General features: G+C 30.2%; 2 protein-coding genes across 3 annotated transcripts; one reads left to right on the top strand and one right to left on the bottom strand.

The window, feature by feature from the left end:
- The first annotated feature begins 8,272 nt into the window (after positions 1-8,272).
- On the top strand, positions 8,273-10,453 carry LOC108477057 (mediator of RNA polymerase II transcription subunit 10b-like). 2 transcript variants are annotated; one of them, XM_017779484.2, is made up of 6 exons: positions 8,273-8,383; positions 8,508-8,766; positions 8,871-8,951; positions 9,057-9,159; positions 9,254-9,343; positions 10,218-10,453. In XM_017779484.2, exons 2-6 carry the CDS (start codon positions 8,540-8,542, stop codon positions 10,287-10,289), a joined length of 573 nt encoding a protein of 190 aa, XP_017634973.1. In that variant the 5' UTR covers positions 8,273-8,383; positions 8,508-8,539; the 3' UTR covers positions 10,290-10,453. The 2 variants fall into 2 exon arrangements, with proteins under 2 accessions (XP_017634973.1, XP_017634974.1); XM_017779485.2 differs by having other exon boundaries at positions 8,279-8,766; positions 9,254-9,359.
- A 116-nt stretch (positions 10,454-10,569) lies between these two features.
- LOC128285571 (homeobox-leucine zipper protein ATHB-12-like) lies at positions 10,570-12,088 on the bottom strand. The gene is made up of 2 exons (XM_053023200.1): positions 11,216-12,088; positions 10,570-11,125 (listed from the first exon to the last, which is right to left on the bottom strand). Exons 1-2 carry the CDS (start codon positions 11,849-11,851, stop codon positions 10,784-10,786), a joined length of 978 nt encoding a protein of 325 aa, XP_052879160.1. The 5' UTR covers positions 11,852-12,088; the 3' UTR covers positions 10,570-10,783.
- Between the last annotated feature and the right edge of the window lie 8,503 nt (positions 12,089-20,591).

The following is a 20,591-nucleotide window of genomic DNA, read 5'->3' on the forward strand; positions in this document are numbered from 1 at the left end:
ATCTAACTTTAATTATTACATTATTGATTAGTGGATTTAATTATTGATCAAATTAAAGTATAATGATTAAATTTACAACTTATGCACAGTACAATGGCTAATAGCAGGTTTTAACCAAGATTTTTTAACCCTATATTTCAATGCTATTGGTAGAGCTGAGCAAGAAAAAAAATTTGAAAACTAACCTAAACCAACGTGTTTGAACAATTTATGAAATGTAAGTTGAAAAATTATGGTTACTCAAAGTAAATATTCTTATTTAATTTATAAATAATTTTAATTTTATGATGTAAAAATAAATTATTTATATTCAAAATAGTGAAAATAACTTAAAAGTTATGTATAAAAATATATTTTTAAATACCATATAAAAGTAATTGATTATTTTTATTTACTCAGAATATTACTATTTTTAGATTTTTTATATTTTATTAAATAATATTTAAAATTATAAAACAAATATTATTTTACTAAAATAAATACAAAGATTCAAAATAAAAGATTAATATGAATAATTGAAAATCAAAGCCAGACCAAATTATTATACATAGCTGGAAAAATCTAAAATACTCGACCGAATCTAATTGATATTACCCGTAGCTATCGTGTCTATTCAGTTCAGCTAGTTGCAAATGCCCAGTTGGACCCACCTTGTCCGAACGCTATGTGTCCCATGCATTCTCGATTTTCCTTCCTGTGCTTTGCCTTTTTCCCCTATACAAAGCTTCTCTTCATCACTCCACGCGTCCAAGGACTAAGGTCCCCTAAAGGATTTGGAGTTAGTGGGAGCCTTTTTTCTCTTTTAAAATATTTGGCTTTTAGGTAAAAAAAAAACACCATTAAGAGAAAATGAAAAAAAAAACTAATTAAGCAATTTTCGTTAATAAAATTTAATTAAGTTCTTATAATTAATTAAAAAAATTATTAACTTCCTCTATTAATGCTTTTATATTCACCGTTAAAATTAATTCACAAATCAATCACATGATAACATTTGGTAGACTCATAATTAATTTTGTATTTTTAATAAGAATTATTAAAAATAATAAAAATAGAAAAATAATTAAAATCAGCTTACTTAAAATTTTTTATTAACTGCAAAGGCTTAATTAAATTTTTTTAAGGGCTTTTTGTACTTTAGAGTCTAATTTTTTCATTTAATACCTACATCAATTTTCTGTTTTTCTTTCACATAGTTAAATTTAAAATCAAGTCAAATTAAAATTTTAAATAAAAATAAAATTCTGTCGATGTTAATATTTTAATTTCTAAAATTTAAATCTAAATTTTTTATTTAAAAAAGATGAAACTAATAATAAGCGATATGGTACATAGGAGGGTCTAGGAAGTAGGACAACCCCACCCTCCCACCCAAACAGCAGGGGACATTGTTGTCATATTGGAACATAGGACAACATAAAAGACAAATACATCCACGGATTCGTCCTAGTCATTTCTCCTTGCACCTTGGCCCCAGCTGGTCAAATTTCAAGCTGATTATTGGGAGTTTTAACACAAAAACATGTTTAATATTTCCTCTACTATATTATTTTAATGGTCCAGTCCCAAGACAGACAAAATCCCTACGATGGAGAGCCAATTATCCCCATTAATGTTCTTTTATTATTTTTTTTCGAGGCAATGCTTGTACATATTATGGTCTTGTCAAAATGCTTTTTCTTTTCTTTTTGCTTAAGTACGATTTAAATATCTGCTCTTTTAATGCTTTTACTTTGTTGCTTAGATTCTTAAAGAGTATCAAATTCTTCTTTCTTAAATTTCACAAACTTTATTTTGCATCTATATAAAAACTAGATTAAGAGTGAATTTAGATAGATAGTGAGATACGATGCGGTACATTTAACTTACTTTTTATTTCATATTATAATATTTTAATTTTACCGTCACCGCTATTTTTACACTAACCACAGATAAATACACCATTCATCCAAATCTACATTAAACCTATAACCAACACTAAATGGTAGATAAATAACGATCTTGCTTTATTTACAATTGCATATCTCTTTTCCTTTTTCTTCTATCTCAATCCACATAACTACGCTCTCTTTCCATTGTTTGGTTCATATTCAAAATCTATTCCATAGTTTAGATTGTTTATTAGGTTTATAATTATAATTGCAATATGAAGCTGAAGTAATACATTAGTGATGTTGCCACTAGTTGTAATTTATTGTGAAATTAGATGTTTGTTCACATATTTTGATTAAAATTTTTTATTTTATTTATTACAATTCGTTATTTAATTGGATTGGATCATGTTAAATATTAATAAGGAGGAAAACTATTTGAAAAGCTTAAAGTCTAATAGACTTATCTTGTTTAAAAAGATCCGATTTCTATAGAATTTTAATTGAGGAAGAAAAATCCTAGTCTCTCCTATTTTCCAAGCCATATCTTAGCTTGCGTTGGCCCTCGAACTGGTTGCTAGTCATGACTTTTTAAAAGATATTTACAATTTTTTACTTTGTTTTTAATTTCAATCAACATTATCATAGCTTTTGTTCGCATTATTGTGGTTTCTGTTTTGTCCACCATATTTCCCCTAAAAGTAGTGATGGTTTTAGTTTTTCATTTCAAGTTGTGTTCTTGGAAAGCTTTATTATAATAGAGCACAGTTATAATATTCATGAAATTAGAATTCAAAATGATGAAGAGGAGGATAAGTTATCCGAGACTTGGTCTTTAATGCACCATTAATGCAGTGTGGTTGTTGGCAGTGATTTTTTAGTTGACCAAAGTTCATCATCTAATGGGTTTGATGATGGCGGAATTAGGATGCAAATTTTTGTGATTTAATCAATGTGGTGCATTTTTTATTTATTTTTAAATTCTTCTGGTGTTGCGATTATAATTTTTTCATCATTCTCCTCTTTCCAGATTGCAAACATGCACTTATGCAATATTATTTTTATACTATTTTATTTATTAGTTATATTTTTATATCGATTTCTATTAAGATTAGTATTTTATTAATAAATTAAAAGTGAAATTTTGGGTGTATAATCAGATTCCAAGTAAATATATATATATGTATATATATATATATAGAGAGACTTTATCATTTTCTTTTTGTATGAATTAAGAGCACGTACTAAGAAAAATTTATTTTGAATGCAACGTATTTGTAAACAACAAATTGTTTTATATACAGTTTATAGGTAACTTTTGAGAGATTCATCTGAATTGATGCATAAAAATGATGTTAATAACTCGTAGTATTGGATTGTTCTCCCGTCGATGAATGGATATATCCCCTCCTTTTCGGAAAATAAAAATGATGTCATCGCAAGCTCTTGTCTACGTGTCTTGCACTTAAGCATTAGATCCCAAGGGCAAAGCCAAAGGTGGTGATGGTTCGTTGGCCAACATTAATATTTTTGCTGGTAGTGCGCCAAGATCACGCCTTCTAAGCTTTAGAGGTTTTGTTAAACAAGAAATAAATTGCCATATATATATTTATCTTAATTGCCAATGATTTTTAACCCTCAAAGCTTGTTGCAGTACCCACCTTGCAGGCAGCTATCAAAAGCTTGTAAATGGCTATATCATGGAAGAAATTAAAAAAAAAAATCAATTTCTTTGGTGATGTATGCAGCACAATTGGAACATATTTAAGTGCTTCATTCAAAAGAATCAAAATATCCTGGTTCTTAATCTGTTGATGAGTATAGATTTGTAGAGCTGTTTAGGTGGAATAGCCACAAACTCTTTCTATTAGCATTTATAAACATGAGAGTGGCTCCAGAGAATCGAATACATAACATATTTGCTCAACGGTTCTTGTGGTTTAAGGGCTGCTTTCATCAACATCCATGGATTCTTTTATCTTTCAAGCCCTGGGATTTATCATCATCATCATCATCATATTTACATTTTTATAGATATTAAGGTTAAGTGATTCAGTCAATCTTCTCTAAATTAGTGGGCTACATTAATCTTTCCCACTTGAGAAACAAAAAGGGTTTTTGGAGAAGACTGATTGGATTCCATTCGAAAACAGAAGAAAAAAAACCAATGGAAGGTTTAAATTAACTCAACCGTGAATCTTTTATATATGTTCACTTCACTGTCCTTTAAGATGCTCTAAGAGGCTCTTCCGTTTTGCTTGAAACTGCAGATGCATCATCAACAACAGCTACTTTTTCATATTATTCTTTTTGAGTTAAGAAGATTGTTTTTAATCTAGGATTAGATAATAATTAGCAACTAACGATGTTGGGTGCCACACGTACGGTGTAAAATCTAAATCTAGGACCATGATTGAGTGAAACAACAGGTGTGGAGGTTTCTATATTATCATATCAAACCAGCACTATCAGTAGTGAAAAGGATATCTAATTTAAAGAAGGGTAAACTACAACCAATATAACTAAATTATTATTAAGTTTAAGTTTTAGTCACTCAACTTTAAAAAATTACAAAATAATTATTAAACTATTCAAAAGTTTTTATTTAAATAGCTGAGCTTTTAAGTTTTTCTAATCCAACTAATGAGCTCCTAGCGACGATTTGACGATTAGTACGATGGATTAGTATGATCAATTGATGAGTAGAAAAATATTTCTTAGATCCAAGTCGATCTGACATTCAATATTGAAGATTAGAAAAGAAAGTTATTTGGATTTTGTTACGTAGATTTATGCTGAGTTTTTTTATTTAGCAGTCTAGGAACTTAAATAAATTTTTTTGAATTATTCATTAATATTTTGTAACTTTTTTAAATTGAGTCTGATTAATGAAATATAGGAATGAAAGCTGAAGGAAAAAAGAATTAAGACTTTAATTTATTCTTTTCCCCGTGAGAAGATTTGATACCCCCAGATTAAAGATTAGTGCTTTAATTATGTTCAACTTGAAAGCTCAAAAGGGTTACAATCCTCAACAGAACACCCCAATCTCCAGTATTTCGCTATCATCTGATATTAATATTTTAATTGTTTAGTGACAAACAAGTTGCTGTTGTTCAGCAAATAAGGTAGTATATCACTAATTTGAAGGACCATTAAAATTTCCCACAATTCTAAAATCCCGGAAATTAATGATTATTAGCCAAGTTGATTTAGGTTTTGTGAATCATATCAGATTTGTTTCTCTTTTTTTCTTGATTTGGATTTGAAATTCCATCAACTTTTTACCTTGGTAATCCGCTTTTACTCGTAATTGATATTCATACTTAATTGATAGTGTTATACAACAATTGAATATACTCTTGTTAGACATAACCGCACTGCTTAAGCATCGGCTGTGGGATCGATTCCAGGTCCTAGGGGCTCCATCAATACTACTACCACCAACTAAAGCTTAAATGAGAGATGATTTTTTACTTGCAAGGGAAGGTATGTAGATAAATTGTGAAACACCCCAGTTTTGTTTATTAATTTCTAATATATATATATATATATAGATACGTACGATGTTTGTTTGTATGATTAGCTTAGTTAGCTGAGATTTTATCCATTGCATAAATCTTTCGCATGTTTGGGGTTAGGTACTGATAATGACATCTTCGACTGTCATTCGATGAAGAGAAAAGAAAGGAATTGAGCTGTACACATTTAAAAAAAATAAAACCCAAGGAGGGAGGGACCTCTCATAGTATTATTTGATGGATCGATTCCTTCTCAGCTTTATTGTGCTTTGCATATATATAATACGTTGGCAAAATCCATTTCTAACCAATCTCACATCTTCTAAAGCAAACACAGCTGGTCCTTTCATCAAGATTTGTTTTATCTTTGCACCGGAATTTATATATATACACATACAAATCTTGCATCAAAAGCTCGCACTCTGCTTTATATCATTTTATGTACTATATATATACTACAAGTTGATTAAGACCTAAGCAAAAAGAAAAACATAATTTGCAAGTGGGATAAAGGCTTGACAATGAGATCAGCTAATAGAAATGGTTTTGAATAAATGAATCTAATAAAGTGCACGTGATGAAGCATATGTTCCTTGAATGAAACAGAATATTAGAACCCATTTCTTTGTTAATCTAGTGGCCCAGATCATCATCAACAACCAGCTTTATTAGGAGGGGGGGGGGGACTTATATTATCAGCAAGGAACTGTACAGCTGGTGAAAAAAATATTAAAGGTGCTTTATTCAGACATAGCTTTTAACAGGCAACTTTTTTGGTTTTGCTAAGTTGACATTTGAACCAATTGATGAGTAGGTTCGCTATAGGTTTCACATCATCACCTTATTCTTCTTCCTTTCTGTTCTTAAGGTTGATTGAAAGTGTTACAACTTTTATGATACCATCATGTTAACAACGCTTTCCTTTCCTCTCCGTTGATGTAAGGATTGTTGGCTCGTGTCTGCAGTTAAGTATTTGTCTATTCCTGGAATCACCATCATTCGTACAATTTTGTCTTCTTTAAAAAAAAAACACCAACTTCCAACTTTCAACAACGCAAAATTAGTCTTACTTTCTTTTTATGATGTGCCTCTAAAATGATCTATATTGTTGAATATCAACACCAAATAGTTCGAAAATATCTTTTTTAGTATTTATCACTGTACAAAATTTAGCTTTTGTCTTTAATTTCTAGGTACTAAGTTTAGTTTATGTATTTTGTTAATAAGTGCATGAATCTCACAGTACTTAAGTGCAAGAGGAAAAGAGATTATGAGTTTTTATAGAAACTCATACCTCACGTTGTTTAAAAAATAAGGATAATAAGACCATGGATTTATATAAGAACTTATGTTATAAGTATTATCAATAGTAAATCAAATACTGAATTTTCTATTTGTTTTTTCTATTTCTAGTGTCATGGGTATAAATATTCTACAGCTATCTAATTACAAGCACAACTCAACAATTTTTATATTAACACTTTAAAATTCATATTAATTTTTTATTTATGTGAATTTGATTACCGTAGATGGTAATATTTTAGAATTTCTAGGAAAAATAGATGTGAGGAGAATTGGGAATGGCCTGAATTGGGACTATACTTCGATTTCATTTCAGTCATTTTCCATCTCCATTAATGGCAGGAGGATAGGTTCTCTTTATTTGGTAATTCACTTACATAAAGTGAAATGGCGCATCTTTGTGCTTGCAAGATTTTATTAGGTATAGCATATATATGCTCTGCAGAGTTAGACTTGTTCGAAAAGGAAAAGACTAGAAGATCACGTTATACTCTTGTGATTAGATTCATTTTTGTATATTAGAGGGAAAAAAACATGCAATTACAAACAAATAGAGAAAATAATTAGCAGACAATTTGGAAAAGATAAAACAATCACCAAACATTATGTGTTTTATGTAAAGATTGTTACACTGCGCCTATGATGAGATATTGTCCACTTTGGAGATAATAATCATACGTCAAAGTGTTGTTTTGAAAAAATAAATCAATTATCAGTAAATTCAATGTGATCTTTTGTAAGGAGTGCTCTTAGTATCAGGTGAGTTTTTTTTTTTAACAATTAGACAAATGATAAAAGTGTTGAACAAATGAATTAATTAAAATTAATATTTTATTAATTTATTTTTTAAATGTGTTTTGTACCTATAAAAGAAAACTATTAGATAGGATTTTTCTACAAACAAGTGTAGAAAATAAATAGATAGGGATCTATATTTACCACTTAATAGAGAATAGATTCAACTATTTTATTTTATTAAATATTATTTTATTCTTTATCAGATAATTTAAATATGCCGGTATTCCAGTTTAAGTAATATATCAAAAGATTTTATAACTTAAACTTAACAATTAAATTTTCAATTAATCAAATAGTCCCTATGTACTTGAGATTGAATTTACGCTTTCATTAAATACAATAATATTTTACTACGTTGGTGGTAAATTCCATTATGTTTTATATTAGGATAGGTGATGGAGGTTATACGGTTTAAACTCATATCAGATGGGAATTTGACAAAAATCTTAACCACCGTTACGTACAAATAATATAGGTAAGAAAAATATTAAATTAATAATAAATTAATACTGATACCAATCGAGTTAAAATTTAATCCGCATTATCATCAGCAATTGAATTCACATTGTTGTGGTTGTAAATAGTGGTAGAAATTGTATTCAAATATATCAGTATTTTTATTCTGTTGTCAAATGGCGAGCTGAGTTCTTTATAAGGCTCCATGGACTGAAATTGGGCATTCTATGGATATTTTCCTGACCCAAACAATTCGAGCCCAAATTTCATTCAATTTAGGTTTGGGCCTTTAAATTGGGCATATATCACATTAATTAAGAATTCCAGATAATAAAAATCGAAATCAAACCCAAAGCAGAATTCCCAAAACACACTAGAAAATCCGAGTCAACATTTTGTTCCCCAAATTCATTGGCCTTTGCGCAGATTTCTAGGGTTTGTGGCGGATTTCAATTCCCACTTCTCTGTTTCTGTTTCTTTAGGGTTTTAACTCCCGGTCAGTTTTATTTAATTATTACTCTCGCTTCTCTTAATCTTAATCTCCGTGAATCAATCATAGGAGAGGAGGAAGAAATTACGAGTCTATAGAAAATGGATTCGTCACAAGCTTCAACGTTAGGGACGAGTGGGAGCGGCGGAAACGGGTTGTTAAGCACTCAAACTAATGATACGGCAAACGCAACCCCTAATGATGATCCTAAGCAGAATCTGAATCAAGTAATCAACTCCATCCAGAAAACTTTAGGCCTTCTTCATCAACTATATCTCACCGTCTCTTCTTTCAATGCCGCTTCCCAGCTCCCTCTCCTTCAGCGCCTGTAATTTTTTTTATTCAAATCCCTATCTATTTATTTTACAAGATTCTCATTAGCTTTTTTCCCGCATTGCTGATCTCGTCAGTTTTTTTTTTCTTTTTTTGCAGTAATTCATTAGTTACGGAGCTCGATAACATGGCAAAGTTATCTGAAAAGTGTAATATTCAAGTGCCGATGGAAGTTCTTAAGTGGGTTGGGTTTCCTTTTATTGTTATGAATATTATCTTTGTTTTATGCCTAATATTGCTTGTTTTGTTTAGTTCTTAGTAGTAATTTGTTCGTTTTTGGGTTAGTTTGATTGATGATGGGAAGAACCCTGATGAATTTACGAGAGATGTTTTAAACGGTTGTATTGCAAAAAATCAGGTTACTAAAGGCAAAACCGATGCTTTCAAGGTAATTCTCAATTCCTTTTGTAAGGTATTTTGTTATAATTGCATATTATTGAGCACAAACTGATCTGTATTTACTCTACCGTTTTATTTTATAGGGTTTACGGAAACATCTTCTCGAAGAGCTTGAACAGGCATTTCCTGATGAAGTTGAATCCTACAGGGAGATACGCGCGAGTGCTGCTGCTGTGAGTTAATTTAATAGTTATGTATTTCTAAATGTTATGAATATGTGTTCATTGTTGTGTTATCCATGAGAAGCAGTAATCATTTCTCCTAATTGCCTTGACTGATGATATGATATGTTATCTGAAATGTTTAATCATTGGATTTTGGTTCTTATGTGGAAAATCTACTTATTGATTGCCTCTTCACCTAGCCTTTTTCTTTTCCGTCAACGGTAGTCCACTCTCTTTGTAACCTCTTGTTACCCTCCTCTTTGATTTCGTACTTGGATGGATGTTGTCTCGCCTGCATTTTGAAAATGTCTGGGCTTATTTTCTCCTTACCTGGTGCGGTCTTTTTGCTTCTGTCATCATGTTATTCTCATAAAGACAGTGCAGTTTTTCAGGCTAGATAATGAGTGAAATAAAGGCATTCTAAAAAATTGTTTTTCTGTCCAAGACTTTCTTTGTATCCATTTCATATGTTATATTTTCCCTATTTTCATACAAAACTCCACTTGCTGCTTGATAAAATGGAAAATACATTTAATTATTCCTTTACTGAATTAGTAAGAGCTGAAGAAGCATTGAGTATATATATGTTTTTCTGATATCTGAACTGCACATCTTATAATTGTTGCATTAAGAGCATGCTTTAATCACAAAAGCTTAGATTCGTGAATAAGTTACTTTAAAGCTGTAATGTTGAATCCAGTATTTCAAATGTGTGTATGTTGAATCAATAGTAGACTAAATCATAGAAATTGCGTCTGTTAAGCTTATGCCTATGATTCTGCAGTTCCCTTGAAAATCAAATCTAATTTTTCATTCTCTAATCTCTGTTTTCTTTTTTCTTTTTTTAATCACTGATTATGTAAAAGCTGTTTTAACAATGCAGGAATCTAAGCGGCTCGCACAATCACAAAGTATTTTACAAAATGGAGATGTAAAAGTCAAAACTGAGCTTTAGATAGTTGTATTTGGTGTTCTTTTTTTCCGCCCTTTTTCATCTATATAGGTTTCTGTATGTACTAGATTTGCTCATTCTGATGCAACGACATTTCTGGCTTGTATTAAGAATTTGACAATTTAGTGCGCACTCTTTCTAATATTAATGGTGGGAACATTTGAGCATTCTTTGTATACTTTGGCTGATGCAGTGAAAATTATTGTACTGTTTCTCATTTTCCCCTCATCTATATCAAATTTGTGAAATGACTTGATATAAATCACATTACCATAGCTTATGATTTTCTGTATTTTGAATTCAGTCTTAGCTTTCAGAACTGGGAATGCCCGAATAGGAAATGGAAGAGAACACGAAGTGCATGCATCATTGATTTATAGTCACACGATGATATATATATGTGTATGTGTATGTGTATATGTATATGTATATGTATATGTAGAGGATCAAAATTTCAGATGCAATTCAGTTGGTGGGCTTTTGAATCTCATTCAACATCACCAGTACTCCCACCAGTTTGAACTACAACTCGACTCGTCTAGGAAACAATTGGACTCGAAGTGGCACCATTTTTCCGATGAAGTCAAGGAACCATTGGTTGCTTTTATAATGTCCAGAGCCACCCTATCTCCATCCTCGCTCTCGACATTTCTGCTATTGTCATTGCATGGAAGCAAACGGTCATATCCTTCGAGTAGGATGGTAACCTTCTTGTTTGTGTCAAGTATAGTACTCCCATTCTCGGGTTTGGCATTACCACTGTTTTCATCTGCTCTGTTTGGTCCATGGTGTTGTTGGTTTTCATGTTCCATTTCAAGCTGACCCTTCAGTTTTTGCAGCTGTTGGGACACACTAACTAGTATTAGAATTCACAATTTAAGGCCTTTCAAACTCAATTCTACATAGTGAATGATAGTGGAAATTAATACCTGGATACGTAAGGATTGATTTTCTAGTTTCAAGGATTCATAGCTAGAAGAAAGAGCATCGTAACTCTCTTGCAAAACGTTGTAATCTCGCTCAATTTGCTTAGCTTTTGATCTAGCTCTCCTATTCTGGAACCAGATGGCAATCTGTCGAGGCTGTAGTCCAAGCTCATTAGCTAGCTGCTGTTTTATCAGTGACTCTGGTCTTGAGTCCGACTCGAACATGACTTCAAGTGACCTGATTTGTTCGTCACTGAATCTTCTCTTGTTCCTATTGCTGGATTTAACATTTGTAATAGCGTGGTGGCGCATATCCAGGTGATCTAAACCTGATAAACCAAGCTCCATCTTCACCGCCGCAGTGTGGAGCTGCTCTTTATTTGCCAACATGGTATAGTATATTATTACAGGGCAGAGAGTGTGAAGCAAACTAAGATGGAGGAGAGCTAGGGTGTATATAAACATAATATATGATTGGGAAACGATGTGCCTATAAGTGGTGGAGAGGGTATCCGAGGGGTGGGCCTGAACTTGACCTGAAGCCGGTTTTGATGGGGAAAATACCACTTGTTGATGCTTTATCGGGAACCTGTTGGACACCCTTGTGGATTTCTCTCTCAAACGACATGGATTGGCCATTTGTCTCGAGAAGTGATATGTCGTAACGTGATTGGCTATGGGGGCCTTGCATGGGGTCTCTCCATTTCATGATATGGGATCTAGGTTCCTAAAACATAAAAAAGTTTCTGTAAAATTTGTTTCTGCTATTAAAGAAAAAAGAACAAACCAACAAACAAAAAAAATTGTTATTTTCACACCCAAGTATGGATTATGATAATGACGCTTAGAACACGTATTGTCCTGCCATTAGACATGACATAAATTAGTAAATTTAATAACAAATGAATCTCAGGGTTGTCTAAAAAATTTGAAGAATATGAATATCTAAGTAGTCCCCATCTTTAATTTATTGAAAGGTTGTTCCCAGTTCGAAAGTCTTTTCGTTTGGGAACAACTTCATATCGTCGTACAATGCGGGGAAGCCACGTTTTGGGTCTTAAAGGAAATGTTTGACAATGCCAACTTTGGATCGTAGCGTTAGGACAAAGCCAGGGTTAAAGCAGGCTTTAGAGATAGAGCCAATGAGTTGACGCCACACTCTTGTTTGATTTTGAGTTAAAAAAAATGGAGTCCCTTAGTCTATCTGAATTTCCAGGGTATTTCGCATCTGAACGTGTCCACTATCTGGTGGTTCTTTGGGACACGTAAAGTTAAATTTTAATGGCATTTTCGAAAAGAGGTTTAGGTTGCCAAGTGTCTGGTAACATTTTCTTTTTTAATGTGGAGGGGGCACAAACATTTGATTCTTGAAGATTCGATGTTCATACTTCTGGGTAAGACTGTCACTCTCAGTTACTGTTTGAGCATTGTCTCTTGGCTGCATATTCAGCTTCCTATGGTCTCTGGGAAACTGATAAAAGTTTATTGAGGACGGTGTTGGGTTTAGGGTAAGATGTGACATGATTTTTGTTTAGGTAGAACATTAGAACCTCCTGAAATTATCCCAAAATTCTAAGTTCTCATTAGGGACATGAACAAATGGTTTTGTTAGGATATGTTGTGTGTTGTTGCTGGATTTGTACCAATGTTGCTAAACAAATTCTCAAGAAGCTTAGGATAAGTGAAAAACTAGATGATGTTTTCACTACTGTTAGAAGAAAGGCGGGGCATATAGGTTTAGGATTTACTGCTAATCCATCTTTGGAAAGAAAATTTTCTCCTTTCGTAAAAACAGACACATCAAGTACCACAATCGAAGAGCCAATAAACATCAATGAAATTTTTGGTATACATAATCAATCTAAAAAGAGAGTAGTACCAATTCGTCGTAATTGTCTTGTTGAGCTTATGCGACCTAGGTGCTACAAAATATTCGAGAGATTTAAGAAAGAACGGATATAGTCCACCCAAAATGCTCATAAAATCTGTCACAACACAAGTAGTTTACAGATTCATATAAAGATAAAAAGAGATGTTTTATTATTTCTCACATTGTCACATTGCAATAAGGTCATATACAAATGCATTATGATTATTCGAAACACATGAAAGTTTCCCTAACCTTAAAAATATGTTGCTTGTACAGGAATTAGAAGCTAATTAATTATGTGACTAAGGCCTTATGTAAAATTTAACAAGGATAGTTGCGATGTCCTTGATGACGACAATGTTGTTATTATAAGGGAGCTTTTGTACAAGATCTAGAGGTTTGGCAGCAAAAGTTTGGCCATGTAAATTTTTAGATTTTGCAAAAGATAATTCAATATGATGTTGTTCGAGGGAAAGCTTGGTAGTGCAATGACCACAATATGAAGAAATTGTGTGTTGGGAAAACAACATAAAGTATCTCATTACTTGTTAGTACATATTGTGACAACATCTATCAGAACTATTGCACATTTAATAAAACAACAAAGTTTTATATATAGACTAAGCTAAAAATTATTTTTCTGTTGCTAAATTATAAATTAGTATCGAGTAACAAATAAATCGAAAAATTAATCAAGTTTTCAATCTCATATGTTATACTGAAAATAGATTAAATTTTCTTTAAAAATAAACAAATGTTTTAAATTGACTGTTTTATAAATTCCAATAAACATACTAGGTCACTTCGATAGCTAATGTAATCTCCTGAATTCGAGTCTAACGTCTAGACTGGATTGGGAATGTTATAAAGAATAAAAGTTTTTGTAAAATTTAACTTTTTCTAATTTGCTTGCAATTTATTTAGAAAAAGTAGTAAATTTTTTGGTTTTCAGTTTTTCTAATTTGAAATTTAGATTTTTTATTTTTGTAATATTTTTAGATAGATATATTTTATAATTTATAATTTCTTCTATATTTTAAATATTTTATATAATTTTTTAAATATTTTTATAAATTATGGTATCATAAATTTCACGTGTCACAACTTAAGAGTGTCATGTGTCTTATATTTGGAACTGTTACAAAAAAGTACTAAAAACCTTGATGAAATGAAAATTTAAGTATCAACTTAAGAGAATGTGCCAAGTTCAGGGGAATAATATTATATTTTGTACTTTTCATAAAATATAATTTATATTTAATTATATGTGTTTAAAAATTAAATTGATAGAATTTATAAATGTGGAGGATTAAATTATTTAGAATTAAGATCAAATTGATATAATGTGAAAGCATTGAGGACCAAATGTATTATTATACTAGTTAAAAAAACACCACATCGTCACTTCCAATAACTATTTAGCGGAAGATGACTAAAATAGAGAAGATCTAAAACATCAGTGTCTAAATTGAAAATTTTCATAATAAGATGACCAAAATAGAAATACGCTAATAGTTGGGTGACTAATTCTATAGTTTGCCCTTAAATTGTAGGATATTAGGAGGTTTGCTTGATGGTCTCTCAAGTCTTAGTTTAACTAATCTGGAAAGTGATCAATATTTCTTCGGCTTTTAGTTCTCGAAAAATCAACCTCGAATGCTTTACATTATATATTATATATATGATTTTGTTTGTGCTTTATGAAAGTTGGGTTAAACATGCAAGTATGATTCTTGGATGGCAACAATTATGCTTTTGTTATTGAAATTTATGCTCTCATACTACAGTTTTTTTTTACACCATCTATTTTTTGAGAAATATACTGTTTTTTTTTTGGTACATGCAATATTGAATTGTGTTTTTGGTACATAGTATATGTTTTGAGAAAATTATTGTTGGATTATGTTTTAATATATTGCTTATGTTTTGGGATGGGTACCCAATTTATTTATATTTTTTAATTTGTTTTTGATACGTTATGTTTCAATCCTGCTAATAAGGGTTAAATGTTAGTCATGTTGATATGTTTTCTGCTATTAAAATTTGATTTTCGTTTAGACCCATTATAATATCTATCGATAAGCAGAAGAATTTACTTTAGATATAAGTGATTTGACAATTAATGTTAAAACTATTCGAATTGTCGTTCGCATGTTCATAACGTTTAAAGTTGTTTAATGAAAAACAAAAGTAAACTATAAAAGATAAGGGAAATGATAGCTTCCAATTGGTGTCATTAGTTTGAACGGAGAAAACCATACAATAGTAATTTTAACAATCTAGTAACTTCAAAATGAAAACTTTCGAATAGTTTAAGTATCATTTTATAAATTTTTGAAGTTGAGTGACCATACCCTAAGCTTACTAATAATTTAGTGAGTTTAGATATGGTTTACTCTAAAAATATAGTTTTAATTTTTTTTTTTTTCCTTCCAAGTTTTTTATCTTTTCATTTTTCTTTCCCCTTTCCTAAATAAAGCCTAAGACCAATGAAACTACTTGAACCTGCTGAGCCTGAATTGGATACTACTATGGACTAGGCCTTGGAATATTCAATTTCCAGACAGGTCTTTTGTAGTATGACTCTTTCCTCCTATGCCAAAACTTGGGCCATGTGCTAAATTTGGGTTTCTTCTAAGGACTGAATTTGGGAATTCTCTGTTTAAAGGCTTTGCCTTGTCTTAAATTGGAAACTCCTTTTTATTCAGGTACTAAAATTAAAATAGTTTTATATTTTTCATAATTCTTTTACGATTTATATTTTTAACAATTTAACTATTAAATTTATCAATATAATTATAATTTTTGCTCATATAAAATTTTGAATCGATCTAATATTTCCATTATATCAATATAAAATATTGTATATATATATATATAATAATTAAAAAATTTATATAAAAAGTAATTAGAATATTAAATTTACTCCAAACTTAACCTACATAATTTATCAAAACAGAAATATAAAATATGAGGAATGGATTAAAGTATTAATCATACAGTATAAAATAACTTCAAATTTTACGCTCATATAAATGATGTTATTTTTTCATTAGGGTGTGTTGGTCACTTGGTTGCATTATTATTATTATTATTATAATAGTACAATTACTATACTGAAAAACAACCACCACTTTATTGAGTGTATTTAAATTTACTATTTTATTAACTTTAACACTATTTTTTAATAAGGAATATTAACAATAAACAGAAGTTTTGAAATATTAAATTATTGGGTCAATTTTGTGAGGCTTAAAAGGCGGCCAATAAAAGGAATTGAATCATCTCACACGCTTCGTATCGCTTTCACCTTTTGGATTGGGATGGAGTTTTTTTTTGTTAAAATATGAAGTTAAAATTTCAAATATCTTTTAGTTTTTTAAATTTAAAAATCTTAGTTAAATCATCTTTATCATTAGTGATTCCTCCAAAAAATTTAACTTTAACATGTTTATTTTTATTAATCATATATTACATAATATGAATACAACCTAATTCAAGTGCCATGTTAAAAATTTTAACGAGAAATACTAAAAAGTTAATGATTGGACTGTAATTTTAAATTAAAAAAATGATTTAATTTTATGTTTTAAATATAAAACTAAATCCCTAATTTTATCAAAGTACAAATATTGATAACATATTTTAACATATTTTACAACTTGCACATCATAATCAAAAACAAATAACTACCGACATACACCATTAACAGACAATTCTTGCAGTTTGAACACAAAACACGAGTGTGGAAATAAACTTATTGATATTGCATTTCTCTTTCAATATTCTTTTTCAAGTCATTTTCTCCTTTCTTGTCTACCGACCAAAAAATAAACATAAGAATTGTGGGAGATATCTCTATTTTTACCTCTATCAATTTCTCTTCTTTCAAGCTCAAATGATGAAATTTAAATTTAAAAATTTATTTTAATTTTAATTTTAAGAATTTAATCTATCTATTCTTTTGTTTAATAATCGAAACCAATTGTTAACTCCATTAAATAAAATTATATATGACTTTTTCAAAGATTCCTCACATGACTAATATTATAGGTATAGAAAATCAAATAAGGAAAATAAAAATGTTGAATGTAAGGTGATAGGGAGAGTGGTAGGGTTTCGGATTATAAATTTGAGATTTAATTCTCCGACAACATTTCTAAGGAAAGTGAAAGTTGAATTTTTATTTTTTTTTATTTTTCTGTTTACATAGCTTCGACAGGATATTAAACCGACTATATGAGCAATTTTTGTTTAAGAAATACCATATAATTTAATTTAACGCAATTCTATTGACACTTTCATCAATTAAATTTAATTATTAATAAAAACATATTTAATTATTTTATACAAAAGTGTATTTATTATTATAGATAAAAATTTAAATTATAATATTAAAAACCAATAATGATGAACTAAAGGCTTTTACTCAATTTATGACATCTTCGTTTTGTTTCCTACAAGTTTATTAAAATGTAATATAAATTTTAAAATAAAAAATAATTTAATCATGAAGAACAAAACTCATAAGACTAAAATTCCAACCAAACGAGTAATTAGTGGTGGTCGTTTGATGGTAGAATATGTGTACAAAAACTTATGAAAATAAGACTCCATTTAATGTGGAGTTGATACAATTATAGTTTTAATGTCGTTGGCTTGATTGAGATCAGAATTTTAATTCGTAGTTTCTTCAACTCTTGAATTTCCATCCTTGGACATTCTCCTTTGCTTAAACAGAAATAATGGAAATGATGAGGTAATGGTCATAGATCCGACGGTGGTACTTGCATAATAGATGGTCAAAGTTTCAAAAAAATAAAATAAGGTTGATGTGAGATATACATCAATATCAATAAAATCATCTAGATGTAGTGCCCATGTTGATAAAATGATTAATGAGCCCACATCAGTCAACTGCCATGTTATCAAGATTTAATGGTGTCAACGGTCAACAAAGAAAACCATTCAAATAGTTTATCGGATTAAATAGAAAGACTGAAATGCTCATTTGGAATTGGGGGCAATAAAATGATAGGACTATTCGTTGACCGTGAACACCATTAAATCTTGAACGTCTAATTTATATTTATTTATATGTTCCGAAAATTGATTGAACTTCTAGTTGCGTTGCATTTCAAGTGTTTTAGCAGCTGATGTCTTGTCTATTAGTTTCGAAAAGGAAAGAGGTAGTAGTGAAGTCAGGAATTTTGAATTATTAGGTCAAATTTTAAAAAAGTAAAATGTTTAAAAAAATAATGTATAATATAATTTTTTTAACATTATTTTCATTATAAGTCCTTATCATATTTACTCTTTTTGTTACAATGTCTAGAACTATCTATAGCCCTTCCTTAACCCTTAAATAGGAAGATAATATATTTCAACACACTCGAACTCATGTCTTCCTACACTAGCAACAATAACTAAAAGATAGGTAAAAATACCATGGTAGCCTTTGTTTAGGAATTAGATTGCATTTTGTTCCCTTCATTCAAAAAATGGGTAAATTAGTCCTTATACGTTAGATCAAAGACTAAATTGGTCATTTCTATTAAAAATTTCATCCATTTGTACTATTATAAATTAGTGTGGTTGATGAAATAACTAAATAGTGACATGTGGCATGCAAAGCAAAGTGTACCTCAACTAACGTACATGGACCAACTTTTAATAGTAGAAATGAATAATTTTTTTAACAGAAAGACAAGTTGCTCTTTGATCACACATGCAGGGACTAATTTGCCTATCTTTTTAGTAAATGGGGCAAAAAGCAATCCAACTCCTAATGCAATGCCTTGTATAGTACTTTTACCATAAAAGAAAAGGTAGATCAAATAAATGTCAATAGCTTGTACGTTTTTCACAATTGTTCACAATGTTTTCTCGTTTGTTAAAACCATTGAATTATCTTCCTTCGTCAATGTTGTAAAAATTTTAAATTAGCTATGAGAGAAAATTGATAAATATTTAAAGAAAAAAATTATGGATTTTTTAGTTTTAATGATTAGAGAGAGACTAATTTATTTACATATAAATTAATTTGCTTTAAAAGTATTTTTATAAATTTGCGGGGCCATTTTTTTCAAAGTTTTTGTAGGTTCAATTTCTTAGTTCTTTAATTAAAATTTATTTTCATAAAGTAAATTTTAGTCACAATTTTTTTGTGAGGCCAATTAACCCCACAATCATCAATATGACATTGTCACTAGTCTTAGGACCAGGTGTATGAAGTAAGTTTGTTGGCTTGAGATTTAGCATGTCCTTTCCTTTATTGGACTAGCTTTTTTTTTCTTGATTTTTGGTGATTAATTTTGAAAAAAATTGAAATATTTCAAAAGAATCAAATCACACATTCCTTAAGAAAAATTTTGAGACCCTTGTTTATAGGTCATTATATTTCATTAGGCTAGTAAGAACTAAGTTGAAAGGGTGGACTTGCACACACAAAAATTGGACTCGAAAGTATAATGTAATGTAAATTGGTGGATTTCTCCTACGTGTGATGTGTTGTGATGTTTGAGCCCTTTTATTTTGGATTTCTTTTTTACTGAATTTTTTTATAGGAAATTACTTATCTAGAACCACCTATATTTAGCCAAAGCTAAAAATAAGTTAATCGATTGAAGTTAAGTAAAATCCACTTTTTACTCAACTTACTTTTGTTATCTTTTACACATCTTAAAAATTCTATCCTTCTCTTCTCCACCTTTTTTTTTCCTGTTGTGATCTATTGTTGAATCCTACTCTCGTTTTATGATGGAAGAACCTGTTGTATGCTGGGAGATACGCTATACGACGAAATATACTTAAGGACAATGTCTAAGACGCCTTAAACTATTCCAACCATATTCTTGATTTGTCAAGTTGGTGTAATATTTGCCAAGAATTAATACATGAGTTTTATTTGCCAAGAATTAATACATGAGTTTTACCCTTTATGGAAGCAAGTTTTTGAAGTGTCTATCAATGTGCAAATGGAAGTGGCCATTTCGGCTATAACTTGCCTTATTTGTTGGTATATTCGACCAAAATATTTTGATGATTTGCTTGTATCTTTTTTAGGGTATTGGAGAAGATACTAAATCAAGCATGATTACTTTTCAAGGATTATTATGTGATCTGCTTACCTTGTATGCTGAGGTATGCAATCCAAAAAGATGTAGCCCGACTTTGTGATCTTTTGTATCCCTATATCCAGGATAGTTGATTTGATTAGATTGGGGCATATCAAGATGGATTAAACGTTACTTTGTGAATATGGATTTGTGGTTTAAATATGAAAGCCTTGAGAAGCCTTGATAGAGGTTTTATTATTAAGGCAAGTTTTTTTTAAGTAGTTGTCAAAGTGCCAACAAAAGTGGCCACTTCTGCTAGCACTTCAACTAATAACATAACCTTCCTTATTTGGATTTGGAAATCTTTTAAACCAAATCAGTTGGATATTGACTTAAATAATTTTGTGAACGTGCAATCGAATCCATTAGATTGTGGAGATCAGATTGGGGA

The sequence above is a fragment of the Gossypium arboreum genome, chromosome 12 (genome assembly GCF_025698485.1).
Source record: "Gossypium arboreum isolate Shixiya-1 chromosome 12, ASM2569848v2, whole genome shotgun sequence".
Classification (NCBI taxonomy): domain Eukaryota; kingdom Viridiplantae; phylum Streptophyta; class Magnoliopsida; order Malvales; family Malvaceae; genus Gossypium; species Gossypium arboreum.

Bases quoted from the DNA above. Each gene is read 5' to 3' on its own strand.
- LOC128285571 (XM_053023200.1), bottom strand. From the start codon at position 11,851: ATGGCCAATCCATGTCGTTTGAGAGAGAAATCCACAAGGGTGTCCAAC. The intron at 11,126-11,215 runs GTATTAATTTCC...GTGTCCCAACAG, and splicing joins ATCAATCCTTACGTATCCAG to CTGCAAAAACTGAAGGGTCA.
- LOC108477057 (XM_017779484.2), top strand. From the start codon at position 8,540: ATGGATTCGTCACAAGCTTCAACGTTAGGGACGAGTGGGAGCGGCGGA. The intron at 8,767-8,870 runs GTAATTTTTTTT...CTTTTTTTGCAG, and splicing joins CTCCCTCTCCTTCAGCGCCT to TAATTCATTAGTTACGGAGC. The intron at 8,952-9,056 runs GTGGGTTGGGTT...TTTTTGGGTTAG, and splicing joins GTGCCGATGGAAGTTCTTAA to TTTGATTGATGATGGGAAGA.